This window comes from Benincasa hispida, chromosome 10, assembly GCF_009727055.1.
Source record: "Benincasa hispida cultivar B227 chromosome 10, ASM972705v1, whole genome shotgun sequence".
Lineage (NCBI taxonomy): Eukaryota > Viridiplantae > Streptophyta > Magnoliopsida > Cucurbitales > Cucurbitaceae > Benincasa > Benincasa hispida.
Window position 1 is genome coordinate 9,873,010 of NC_052358.1, and position 14,115 is coordinate 9,887,124.

Genomic DNA, 14,115 nt, shown 5'->3' on the forward strand with positions numbered 1-14,115 from the left:
TTTGTAAAGTTTGTCATGGAAACACTTTAGGACCTACCTTTAGTGGAGAAAACGATAGAAGCTCGTACTGATAACGTGTTGTGAATTTGAGAAGCACAACGGAAACACGGATGTAAAGAAAATATAATATAATTTATATAATAATGATTAAATATATAAAAAATAAAATATAAAATAATTAAAAACATAAAATAACTAAAATTATAAAATTGGATAATATGAAAATTAGTGGAAGTGAAATTCTCACCAATGTATGTATGATTTTAAGATCCACCAAATGCCACTATTTATAGGCAAAGTGGTAAATAGGGTGTGGATTTACATGGACACCAAATATGAATAATTACAAGGCATATGGATAATATAAAGGGTAACACGTGGGTTTGGGGACACTAAGCAGTGAACATCTATTTATTATTATAATATTCATAATAAAAACAACAATAAATAAGGAGAGCGAATTAACAAAATTAAATCAAAATTTAAAAAAAAAGGAAGAAAGAAGAAATACATGAGGAAATTGAAGGTTTTCTAGTAATTTTTTAGATAGCATGATATATATATATATATATATATATAAATGTAGATTATAGATGAAATGAAACTTTTTTTTTTTTTTTTTTTTTTTTTTTAATTCTTCACATGAGATTTTTTTAAATCTAGTGAAATTAAAACTCATAATCCCTTTAGATAGTATATATTTAAAACCTTAAAAACTTAAATTTCTTTTGATTGATCTCTTCTTGATTTTAACATTAAATCAAAGTTTTAAAAAGGAAAAAAGTACAAAATATGTAAAAAATAGTAAAAAAAATATTATAACCAATCAATTTTTTAAAAAAGTGAAAAAAACTACAAAAGTAAAAAACAATCAATCATATTCTTAATTTTGGACTTTAAGATTGGCTGAAAAAAGTGAAATCGGATATATAATATCGGTTTTATTTTTTTTTAAAGTAGATCTTTAATGTCAGTTTTAAACTGACATACCTTTAATGTTGGTTTTAAACCGACATTAAAGATTCCCTTGAATTCCTCACACTCTTTATTTTTCCCCATTTTTTTTTTAATTTCCGTCTTCACTCCCCCCATTTTCTTTTTCCTCTCATTCTCACACTTTCACTCACCACAACCCATGCGAAACCCACGAATGCAGGCATTCTTCATCTTCAGCAGCTTTTCAGACCCATACCTCTGATGGCTTGTCTTTTCTATCTCTGTTAGCTCGTCCTCTTGTCCTTTCTATCTCCATTGTCAACTCCTTCCAACGCGAGCTTCGTACCAGCTCCGTCAAGATCTGAGAGATCGACTCTTTCCAGCATCGTCGAGCTTTATTTCAGGTTTGTTCCAGATCTGGAAGTTGTTCTCTTCACATATTTCAAGTTTATTTCAGGTCAAACAAAATGTTGAAGAAGAAATTGAGAGAAAAGCTAGCAGAATCGTTGATTTCATCAGTCGTTGGAAAAGACTCCAACGGTGATGTTTCCGGTGAACCGGACACAGAATCTCGGCGACAATCCCTCAAAGAGCTGTTAGGCACTGCTAGTCGCCATGGACCCAGATTTTCTAAGCGAGAGAAATGAAGAGAATCGCTCATTTTGACAGCTTTGGATGGGAATAAAGATGAGAAGAAGGAAGATGGGAATTGAGGATTGGGAAAGATGAAGAGAGAGATTGAATGACATTGATGAATTGGCAGGTGGAAAAAACACATTATAATATAGGCAGGTGGAAAAAACCCATTATAATAGGTAGGTAGTTCATTTAATCATTTGCCTCCAGTTGTTATATATCTCAGTAGCTTAACATTTTCTTTTGAACTTTTAGATTGAATGACATTGATGAATTATGATTAATTACTTGTGAAATTTTCTCTAAAGGACTATGCTTCTTATTGTTTTAGTCTGTTCATGTTTGACATTGATCTGGAAATGGTTTGCCTTTGATTACTTTCTGTCAATGCTTGAGGAGGGAGAAACTGCATTACTAATATTGTGTAGATCTAATAGAGTTTAATATATTGATCTAAGGAATTTTTAATGGTATTGCCCTAGTCCAATTTGTATCATCTAGATTGATAGATGCTTTAGTGCCGCTCTCTCTCTCCCTTTTGATTGCTTACCAAGAAAATGCAGACTTTTTGTTGGTAGAAGCCAACACATTTCAGGTTTTCAAAAGATGGACTTGTAGTGCTGCATGCCGTGTATGATCTACCACTTTTCCTATCGTTCAGTTTGTTGCTAGAAGATGCTGAAGTTTCCTTTCTTCAGCTGTTATTTATTGCATATTTTAAACTACTTATGTGTTCTGTGCTTCACTCATGGCGTGCTACAAATATGTTTTTCTTGCAAGATCAAGGAAACCTTCCATCTTTGAAATGGACATATTTCTTTCCATAGGTCTCCATTTCTTGTATCAGTGTTGTGGTTTTGATTGCAAATATTCTGTCAGATGTACCTGAACTAGCTTTTGACTTGTTTCAGGGTAAGTTGAATTCATTGTATTTCAATAATGAAATGATTTTGAGTGAAGTTTTTCATTTTGTTAGGTGCAAGTTTGACGTGTAAGGCTAAATTTTGATTCTTGGAGATTTGGAAGGAAGATAGGAAGATTGCATTAGACATGTTTTAAGAAGGTTGATAAGTGGAGAAGGTGCACCCAACACAAAAAGGACTTCATAACAACATTAATAACAAGTACAAGTTAATATTTATAAGATGCTTATCTTCAAAGTCTATTTGTTCTAAAGTTTTGGATTAGATTTAGTGTTGGAATGCTATGACTATCCTGCAGTTATGGTAGTCATAGCTTAGTTGTTTATGACTTCTATTGAGTGGTTTATGGTAGTAGAACTTCTTAGGCAACCTTTGGTAGTTTATATTTATGCATTATTTGTCTAAATGAATCCGGTTACACTATGGTAGTTGTGGGTTATTCATGCATTATTGGTTAGGTTAATTCTTCATTATCATCGTCGAATCTTTTGTTATCTCTTGTTTAACCATTTATTATGCTTATTTGTCAATTTGAATCTAATTCGTCCTTGGAATCTTGTTTGGATAATCTAGGATTGACCCTCGATAGCATCTTTTAGTTGGAGATGTTTTTTGTGGTTTCATTTGATTAAAGTCTTGTATCCGTTTAGTGTGCTTTTTTTAGTTGCTTGAAGTTTTGGTGTTGATTACCACATATAGGTTCAAGATTGTATGTGACTTGGGAATCCCTGAGGTCTAATCCCTTTTGTTTTTTCCCCATTTCAATTAACCATAAAATAGTATTTATATCGTGATTTTAATTGATCATAAGCTGATTAGTGCTTGATTATGGTAAGTGAGGAGACATATACCTGTTACCTCCTTGGTCATCAACTGGTCTATCACTGAGGCAAGTACCCAAAACCTCATAGCTTGTCATCTTTCCTTGATTCCAACTTTATCTATTCACTTTTTCTTTTAGTACTTATTGAGTTGTTGTAACTTTGAGTATTAGTCTGAGATCTGTTCAATATTTTTCTAAAAAGATCTTTGTATATCATCTTTATGCGATTCAAATGGTGGATGATTTGTGATATGTTTCAATCTATTAGGTATTTTGTTCATTGTTAGCTTGTTTTTTCTTGTTAAATATGCCATTCATTTTGTGTTTTGTATTGTAAAGCTTTATTTGATAGATGATTGTGGACTTATTCAACTTAACAGGCTTAGATTGAGTTTGGCATGATTTGTAGAATAGTAAAAACCGCTTTTCTGAAAGTATTTATAGAAAGAGTCTAACTCTAAGGATACGAGTCTCGAAATATATCTCGAAATTAATCTTTAGAGTTCTACTTCCTTATTTGATATGTGGTTGTTAAGAGTTCTCATTTCTAATGCTAACTACTTGTGTTTGTTGGCTTTTGAAATCACTTATTTATGTAGATTTTGTGGTTTATTGTGATATTTGTTTAGATTGATGAAATTTTGAACTTTGCTGAGTTTTTGTTTTTGGCTTTTCATTTCATTGATAAGAACTGAGTCCATGAATCTGGAGGGTATAAGATCAAATGTCCATGTGACAACTTTTGAGACTTGAAGTCAAGTGAGTAATCATATCTGAGTTTTTGTAAATCATTGTTGTTTGTGTTGTTTGTTTTGTTGAGAGAAAATTATTGTTTGAATATTGTTGGAAGTGCATTTCTATGAACAAGTGTTAAAGTAAAAAAATTTTGTATTGTTGTGGTAGTGTAGTCATGTTGCCGAAATTTTTTTAAAACATAAGAGTTATAAAGTTAGTTGTAGGTTAAAATATGGTAATGTTCCTTAGTTTAGCATTGAAATTTGGGATAATTACAATGACTATTGTGCAGCTGGGGTTGTTGTTTATGGGTTGAGTTCATTTCTTTCGTTATTTATAAATTTTTTATATTAAAGCAACTTATATTTATTAGTTTATACCTCTCATATGACATCGCTCGCATGAGTACAGGGAGGTTTTGAGTAGAGGGCATAACAAACTCATCCATAGAATAGAGAAATGAATAGCATGTTTTGCACTCATTCCTTTTGGTAAGTTTGTATAAATATAGTTTCCATACTTCATGTAATTTCTTTTAGTATGATTCATTTATTTTTAAATTATTCTTGATTTTATATACTTAAGCAAGCATGTCTTCTTTGTAGATTTTTTGAGATAGTAATGACACTCCAAAGTAGACAACCAACTCTCTCAATCTTTAGTTATTTTTTTTTTTGTATTTGTTGAAAGTTAAGTTGTATATACTTGCAATTAAGATTTTATTTTGGGATTTTTTTTAATACATAAGCAGCCAACTACTGCCTTGTAAGTATAAATTTTGTTATTCTCTTTGGGAGCTAACTATTATTTGTACTTTGTAAGCAAGACTTAGATTTAAATTTTTGTGTTTGTTGAGATCTTAATATATAAAAACAATTCTTGTTTGGGGACAAATTATTATAATGTCGTTTTTAACTTTTTGATCGACAATAAAAATGGATTGGACAATGACATTTAAAAAAAGGGACAATAATTTTGGGTTTTAATGTCAGTTTAAAACTGACATTAAAAGGCTGTTGACAACCGACATTGAAGATCATGTTATAAAAGGTCTTTAATGTAAACCGACATTAAAGTCCAGAATTCTTGTAGTGGCTCTTTACTTTGTCCCCTTCTAAATTTCTTGAACTTTGTAGAATCTCAAAAAGTAAGGTCTTTCTCTCCATCCTCTTTAATACTTGAGGATCAATAGGTTGAATATGCTTGTATACTACAAAAGCATATAAAAGAATACATTAAATCACACTATATGATTTTCCAAAATTGAAAAGTGAAAAAAGTTGAAAAAGAAGACATACATTAAAAAAACGAGAGAGAGAGAAGAGAGGTGATATTTCTTCTAAACATGGAAGAGATACCAAAAGTAGAACAATTAAACTCTTCTAAAAAAGGAAAAGAACAAAGATGTTGCTATTAACCAAATAAAAAAAAAATACAAAGTAAAAAACTTGGAGAACAGGTTAATAAATAATAATAATAATAAAAGAGAGATGGAAAATGAGGAGTTGAATTTAGCTATTTATAGCGAAAACTTAGATTTAAAATCAATAAAATATAATTTAAAATTAAAATCCATGTGAATGATAAATTTTTTTTAATAATAAATTTTGGATATTAAATCAAATATAGAAATAACCAAATTTTAAACCAATAAAATTCATGTGAATGACAAATCTTTTTTAATGATAAATTTTGGATCTTAAATTAAATATTAGAATAAAATATTAGAAATAACTCAACTTAAACCAATAAAATCCATTTGAATGATAAATTTTTTCATCCACGTGAATGATATAATTTTTGTTTTTTAATGATAAATTTTGGATATTAAATAAAATATTCGAATAAAATATTATAAATAACCAAATTGTAAACCAATAAAATTCACGGGAATTATAAATTATTAGAATAAAACATTAGAAACAACCAAACTTTAAATCGATTAAATTACATGAATTATAAATTATTATTATAGATTTTTTAATAATATAAATATAAAATTACATCATATAACCTTATAATCATCAATTAGAAGGACAAAAGGGAAAATCAAATATTTCTTCCTATTTTAGATTGTGCATATATATATATATATATATATGAGATAAATTCTTTCCTTTAATTTTTTTACTATTATTGAAAATTATTTTATAGGGTGAATCAATGGACTAGTATTGAATTACATCGCAAGAAGCATTTATTTTTTTCATGAATGAATTTTAATTTGGCTCTAAGGGGGAATTTTCAATCAAATTTCAATTTCATTCGTAGTTTAATTCTCTAAATAAAATTTCTATTTGCTTTTCACTTTAATTTACAAAATTAATTCCAATCTTCTTTTGAAGGGTTTATGCCACTCATAAAACGTTAGGTCATATTTTAATTCGAATTGATTCACTAACATGTTATATATATATATATATATATATATTGTGTTAATTTTATGACGAAATTATGATTTTCTAATGTCTCGAATTTGTTAGCCAAATGTTTTTTCTAATTAGAGAACTCAAACATTTAAAACGTACGAAATTCATTAACAAAATGCATCTTTCCTTAATTCGAAAAAGTTAAAAGTGAGATCTAGTGAGATATTATTTAAAAATTAGATTTTAGTGTTTAGGTGTTAACGGTCCCATTTTAAATTGAATTTCTTAAATAAGAATAAAGTTAGACAATGGATTTTAAATAAAATTGAGTATAAGGAATAGGTTTTATTAGGCTAAAATATTTAAGTTAATGGTAAGGGAATACCTCTTGACTGAGAACTATTTAATTAGTCATATTTTATTTTGTTTTATTAATTTTTCTTTTCTTTTTTTTAAAGTTTTCTAATGGTTTCAAATCACCCATAATTATTAACTTATATATTTCTATTAAATATAGATTAATGAAATTGAGATATTTTTTCCTCTCGTAGATAAGGATCATTATCGTTCAATAAAATAAACTAAAAACATGTGTTGTAGGGTGCTACTACGCCCTACACTCAAATGACTCCCAAATCTAACATTGGTAAAATAGACAAATTTTTCTTTAAAATGGGTGACCAATCCCACTCGAAAATTATTAGTGGCGATTCCAAACTTAATGATGTTAGCCGCTTTGATGACATTGCAACACACACTAATTTTAATATTTATGGACAAAAAATGTAAGAGTTTGTTTGGTAGAAATCTGAAACACAAATTTGAAAACAAAGAATATAATGAAAACAAAGTTCTATGGAATGTTTTCCAATATGTGTTTTAGAGCATATTCATAAATTAGATTCTAATTTAAACAATCGTATAAAATGTATGTTACCATATTTATAAATGGTTATCCACTAAATATTATTTGATAATAAATTATTATTAATTTATTTATAAACATACTTCAGGTTAATTTTCTATATAATGATATTAATATTATCTAATTTATAATACATTACATAATATATATTTTTAATTTAAAAAATTAATAATTTTTAAAACATAACATAATGTATTTTTAGAACATTTCTATCTTTAAAATTCAAAATCTTATATAATGAAAATATATATATATATATAATGTTAGTTTTCATAATCAGAATCTAAAAAGTCTCCAAACAATTTAATAAATATGAAAAATAAAACAAAATTCCAATAAGCAACCAAAGAAATCCTAATTTATCCGGGAAAAAAAAAAAAAAGTAAAGTCAGTAATTTGATCCTCTTTTATGTTTCAAGTTCCAATCATTTGTTGAAGGTGATTGGACCCATATCCTCTCCTTCAAAGTCAATGTTCAAGATCCCATCTGTGACCCATCAGCCCACGTGCTACACGTGAGAAGTAATCCTATCCTCTCCATTCTCCACTACAAAAACACACAAGCTTGCTATAGGCTTGCTCTGTTATTCGGAACTCTCAGTGCCTTAAATTCGCATCGCCATGGATGACCAGCAAGTTGGAAGCAAGATTTTGATGTTTCCATGGCTTGGCTATGGCCATCTCTGTGCTTACTTGGAGTTAGCCAAAGCTCTCTCTACCAGAAATAACTTCCATATCTACTTCTGTTCAACCCCTGTTAATCTCGACTCCATTAAACCAAAGCTAATTCCTTCATCTTCCATTGAATTTGTGGAGCTTCATCTCCCTTCTTCTCCTGAATTTCCTCCCCATCTTCATGCAGCCAACGCCCTTCCCCCTCACCTTGGGCTCACTCTCCATCAAGCCTTCGCTGCGGCTGCCCCACGCTTTGAGGCAATTTTACAAACACTTTCTCCCCATCTCCTCATTTATGACTCTCTCCAGTCTTGGGCTCCTCAAATAGCTTCCTCCCTCAAGATCCCCGCCATCAACTTCAACACCTCTGGTGCTTTCATTATTTCCCATGGCTTCCACTCCATTCACTACCCCAATTCTAAACTCCCATTCTCAGATTTTGTTCTTCACAATCATTGGAAAGCCAAGTTAAACCCTGACGCTTCAGAACTTGCCCGCAGCGTCAGAGAAGCCTTTTTCTATTGCTTCAATGCATCTTGTGACGTAATTCTGATCAATAGCTTCAGGGAGGTGGAGGGGGAATATATGGATTATGTCTCCCTTCTGTCGAAGAAGAAAGTAATCCCAGTTGGGCCTTTGGTGTACGAACCGAATGACGAGGAGGAAGATGAAGATTATTCGAGAATCAAGAATTGGCTGGACAAAAAGGAAGCTCTGTCTACGGTTCTGGTGTCATTCGGAAGTGAAAGGTACGCGTCGGAGGAAGAAATGGAAGAAATAGGAAAAGGGTTAGAGGAGAGTGAGGCGAATTTCATATGGGTGGAAAGGATTAATCCAAAAGAAGATGAAGAAGAAAAGAGAAGGGGATTTGTGGAGAGGGCTGGAGAAAAGGCGATGGTAGTGAAAGGATGGGCTCCACAGGGGAAGATACTGAAGCATGGGAGCATTGGGGGATTTGTGAGCCACTGTGGATGGAACTCTGTGTTAGAGAGCATCGTGTTTGGAGTACCCATAATTGGAGTTCCGGTGTCTTGGGACCAACCCTTTAATGCCAGAGTGGTGGAAGAAGCAGGGGTGGGGGTAGAGGCCAAGCGAGATCCCGACGGCAAAATTCAAAGACAAGAACTCGCAAAGCTAATCAAAGAAGTAGTGGTTGAGAAAACCAGAGAAGAGTTGAGGATGAAAGTAAGAGAAATGAGTGAGATTTTGAACAAAACAGGCGATGAGAAGATTGAGAACATGGTAGCTCAAATCTCTCACTTGACCAATATTTAACGAACATCAATATTAGGAAAGAATTTCTTAGAAAAAAATTTAGCTCTTCGCCTGCACCAGCTATCCAATAAATTTTTAAAAATATTTTTCAGTTCAATCATTAACACAATAAAAGATACTTAAAAAAGGAAAGAATTTTCACTTGTTGAATTACTAGTGACTTACCTTGTTCAATTCACATCATATGTTTAGTCAATTGACACCCTATAGTTTCATGCATTTATATTAAAAAATAAAAATCATAAAAAAAATGTGGACGTCGATTAGTAGATGAACTTGAAATTTATTTTATTATTTTTTCTTTTAGAAAGAAAATCTTCTATTTGATGTTTACAATCAAACTAACAATTAGTTTTTTCAAATACAAAAATCATATATTTACTAAAGAACTTACTCTTTGCAATTCATTCAAGGAATTAAGAAAGCAAGGGTGGGAGTGGGGGCCAAGCGAGATCCAGATGGAATAATTCAAGGCCAAGAAATTGCAAGGCTGATCAATCAAGTATTGGAATGTCTTTAAATTTATATAGAATTAAACATAAATACATAGAGTTAAACAAAGCATATCTTGAACTTAGGAGATGTCACAAGGTGGGGTTGCAGATGGCTTCTACGTCCCCATCTCTACTATCCATTTTGTTACGAAATCGACAATTAAAGAACACAAAAAGGAACGTAGAGATAGAGAAGATCGACACACAGCGAGACCCCCCTACTTGGTTGTTCGAAGTGCCAACAAACAAATTCAAGGTATTTTAACAAATCTCCACATTGACTTGAATTCTCTCCCAGATAACAGATGTACCAAATGCAACATAAATCAATATTGCCAGATGTACCCAGACTTCTCCCTCATGCCTCAAAGTGTCCCACAAAGGGGATCACTAACAATTCAAAACATTCAGCAAGTCCAAACAATGCTGGAACTTGCTTTGTGGGACCGGTTTAGTGAACATATCAGCAGGGTTATCACCAGTACCAATTTTCATCACTTTAACTCTTTGCTCACCTCTTAAGAAGTGATATCTTACATCTATGTGCTTAGTTCTCTCATGATGAACTTGATCCTTGGCTAGGCATATTGCACTCAAACTATCATAATATACAATAGCTTGGTCATGATGCAAAAAGATCACCAACTAACCCCCTCAGCCATATTTCCTCTTTAGCAGCTTTTGTCAAGGCCATGTACTCTGCTTTAGTAGTAGACAAAGTAACTGTAGGCTGTAAGGTTGCCTTCCAACTAACAACAGAACCACCCAGAGTGAACACATAGTCAGTCATAGACCTCCTACTGTCAACATCTCCAACATAGTCAGAATCAGAATAACCGATCACCAAACACTCTTTGCAATTCCCATAAACGAGATCAACATCAAACATACCACTAAGGTAACGCAAAATTCTTTTAACGGCTTGCCAATGCTCCTTCCCAAGTTGAACCATTAACCTGCTGACAACACTAACAACATGGGCAAGATCAGGCCTAGTACAGACCATATCATACATCAAACTTCCCACTGCACTAGTATAAGGAACTCGAGACATGTACTCCTTCTCAGCTTCAGATTGTGGTAAAAGCATAAATGACAAACAAGCATTTACAGCACTAGAAGTATCTATAGGCTTAGCTGATGACATACCAAATCTGGACAATATTTTCTGAATATATCCTTTCTACGACAAGAAAAGCTTATTCTTATCTTTGTCCCTATAAATCTCCATACCCAAAATTTTTTGAGCAGTACCTAAATCTTTCATATCAAACTCAGCATTAAGAAGATTCTTCAATTTTAGAATGTCAGACTTGGACTTTGTAGCTATGAGAATATCATCTACATATAAAAGTAGATAAATCATCGAACCATCATCAGCTTTGTTGTGATATACACAACAATCATATGGACTCCTGTTATAGCCAAGTCCAATCATATAGCTGTCAAATCGTTTGTACCACTGCCTTGAAGACTACTTTAACCCATACAAAGATTTCTTCAACTTGCAAACATAATCTTCTTTACCTGGATACTAGAACCCATCTGGTTGGGTCATGTAAATCTCTTCCTTCAACTCTCCATGTAAGAAAGCTGTCTTCACATCTAGTTGTTCAAGTTCCAAACTCTAATGTGCTACTATAGCTAGTAATACCCTGATAGAAGTATGTCTGACTACTGGTGAGAAGATCTCGTTATAATCAACTCCTTCCCTTTGTGTGAACCCTCTAGCAACAACTCGAGCTTTATATTTAATGTCATCTAAAGGTGATATTCCCTCCTTTTTCGTGAAGACCCATTTACAAGTGACAATTTTTCTCTCCTTAGGTCGTTTAACTAATTCCCAAGTCTGATTTTTGTCAAGAGATTCCATCTCATCCCCCATAGCAGCAAGCCATTGAGCAGACTCACCACATGACACAACTTCTCTATAAGTGGATGGCTTATGAGGATCCACCTCTTCAGCAACCTGCAACACAAAAGTAACCATATCTTCAAAATCATACCTCACAGGAGGTCCAACACCAACTCTTCTAGCTCTATCATGAGCTATACTCGGTTGATCTACTCGTGATCTAGAATTCTCAGGCAAAACAACTTCTGACGTTTTAGGCACATTAATTTTTGGTTGCACATCAGTTTCTGTAGTAACGTGTTGATCTTTTCCACCTTGATGTTGTAGTTCATTCACAGCTGAAATGAATTGTATCTCCACCTGTTTATCAACACTACTACTTTCTCCCACATCAGTAGACATCATAAAAGGCTTTACAATTGAGTTAAACATGAAATTTTCATCAAATATCACAGTCCTACTAAGTATGACTCTATTCTTAGAAGGTGACCAGACTCTATATCCCTTAACTCCATTCCCAAAACCCACAAATATACCATTTTTAGCTATCGGTTCTAATTTACCCTCATTAACATGATAGTAGACAGTACAACCAAAAACTTTTAATAAAGAATAATCTGCAGGCTTACCATACCACACCTCGTAAGGTGTTTTACAATAAATAGCTTTGTGAGGTCCACGATTGATCAGATAACATGATGTATTTATTACTTCTGCCCAAAACCTTATAGTCAACCCTGCATTAGAGAGCATGCATCTTGCTCTCTCCAACAACGTCTGATTCATACATTCTGCAACCCTATTTTACTGTGGAGTATCCCTAACAATGTGATGGCGAACAATCTCCTCAGCTTTACAGCACTCATTAAATTCAGATCCATAGAATTCTAGTCCATTATCAATTCACAACCTTTTGATCTTCTTCCCAATTTGATTTTCAATCAATATCTTCCATTGCTTGAAATTCTTGAAGGCTCCACTTTTATGTTTCATCATAAAAACCTAAGTCATTCTTGAGTAATCATCAATTATAGATAAAAAATACCTACTGCCTCCAATAGATTCAACTTTGGAAGGTTCCCAACAATTTGAATGAATATAATCAAGTGTCCCTTTTGTATGATGAACACCTCTTGGAAACTTGCTGCGATAAAGCTTCCCAAATACACAATATTCACAGAATTCAAAATCCTGCACCTTGTGCCCACAAAGAAGATCCCTTTTTGATAGAATTTGCATCCCTTTTTCACTCATTTGACCAAGTCTCATATGCCATAACTTAGTCATATCATCTTTGTGAACGACCGATGATGCAACAACACCTGTTATCGTGGAACCTAATAGAAAATACAGTGTTCCACGCTTTATGCCTTTCAGAACTACCTCAGAACCCTTATAGACATAAATTGCTCCATCTTCACCTTTAAAACTGTAACCCTTACTATCGAGTACACTAAAGGATATCAAACTCTTATTCATTAGTGGAACATGCCTAACCTCTTTTAAAGTGTAGAAGCCATCATTATATGTTCGTATCTTAACTGAGCCGATTCCAACTATCTTGCATACAGCACCATTAGCCATGCTAACATTCCCTCCATCTATTTGCTGAAAGGTTGAGAACCACTCTCTATTTGGGCACATATGATAAGATGCCCTAGAATCAAGAACCCATACATCATCAGAATATGAATGTTCGTTCATAACTAAAGCTAGATCTCCTTCAAAATCCATCTCGACTTCTTTAGGATCAATCTCAACTTGTGCAACAGAGGTGGATGCTTCCCTTTTGTCACTCTTTTTCTTCTTTTCCTGATTCCTTTTTATCTTAGGACATTCGGTTTTCCAATGCTTCTTTTCTTTACAGTAGTGACAAATATCATCTGACCTAGAACCCTTTGACTTCGAAGACATTTTATTCTGGTTTGACTTATGCTTATCAGAATTCCTATGTCCCTTGCTCTCTGTAGAAGCTAACAAGATGCCTGACTTTCTGTATCTGAACTTCCTGCATTCTGACAATCCTCTCTCATAAGCAACGTGGACTTTGTATCTTCTAAGGTCAGAGTTTCTTTCCCTCCAATATATGAGTCAACGAAAGTCTCATACGACGGGGGCAAAGATGTCAACAAAATTAGGGCAGCATCCTCATCATCAACTTTAATCTCTAAGTTACGCAGATCTAATAAAATTTTATTTAATTGATCAAGATGCTCTCGTAGATACGTACCTTTCTACATACATAGATGATACAGACGTTTCATCATAAACAACTTCTTGGTTAAAGATTTCGTCATGTAAAGACTTTCTAACTTCAACCAAAGACCAGCGACAGTTTCTTCATCTGCAACTTCGATGATGACATCATCAACCAAACCTAGCATGATTGTCGAATGAGCCTTCTCCTCAAGAGTCTGCCACTCTTCGTCATCCACGACAGCCTTCTTTGACTTACCCGTCAACGGCACC

The 14,115-nt window shown here is 33.0% G+C and overlaps 1 protein-coding gene and 1 long non-coding RNA gene across 4 annotated transcripts; both read left to right on the top strand.

Moving 5' to 3' along the window:
- The first annotated feature begins 998 nt into the window (after window positions 1-998).
- LOC120087707 lies at window positions 999-4,936 on the top strand. 3 transcript variants are annotated; one of them, XR_005484664.1, is made up of 4 exons: window positions 1,005-1,751; window positions 2,549-4,077; window positions 4,465-4,544; window positions 4,659-4,936. It is a non-coding gene; the product is annotated as an uncharacterized LOC120087707 (long non-coding RNA). The 3 variants fall into 3 exon arrangements; XR_005484662.1 differs by having other exon boundaries at window positions 999-1,751; window positions 2,549-4,544; XR_005484663.1 differs by having other exon boundaries at window positions 1,007-1,751; window positions 4,465-4,936.
- A 2,806-nt stretch (window positions 4,937-7,742) lies between these two features.
- LOC120088797 (UDP-glucosyltransferase 29-like) lies at window positions 7,743-9,447 on the top strand. Its single transcript, XM_039046238.1, has one exon. It carries the CDS (start codon window positions 7,969-7,971, stop codon window positions 9,295-9,297), a length of 1,329 nt encoding a protein of 442 aa, XP_038902166.1. The 5' UTR covers window positions 7,743-7,968; the 3' UTR covers window positions 9,298-9,447.
- Window positions 9,448-14,115: the final 4,668 nt, after the last annotated feature.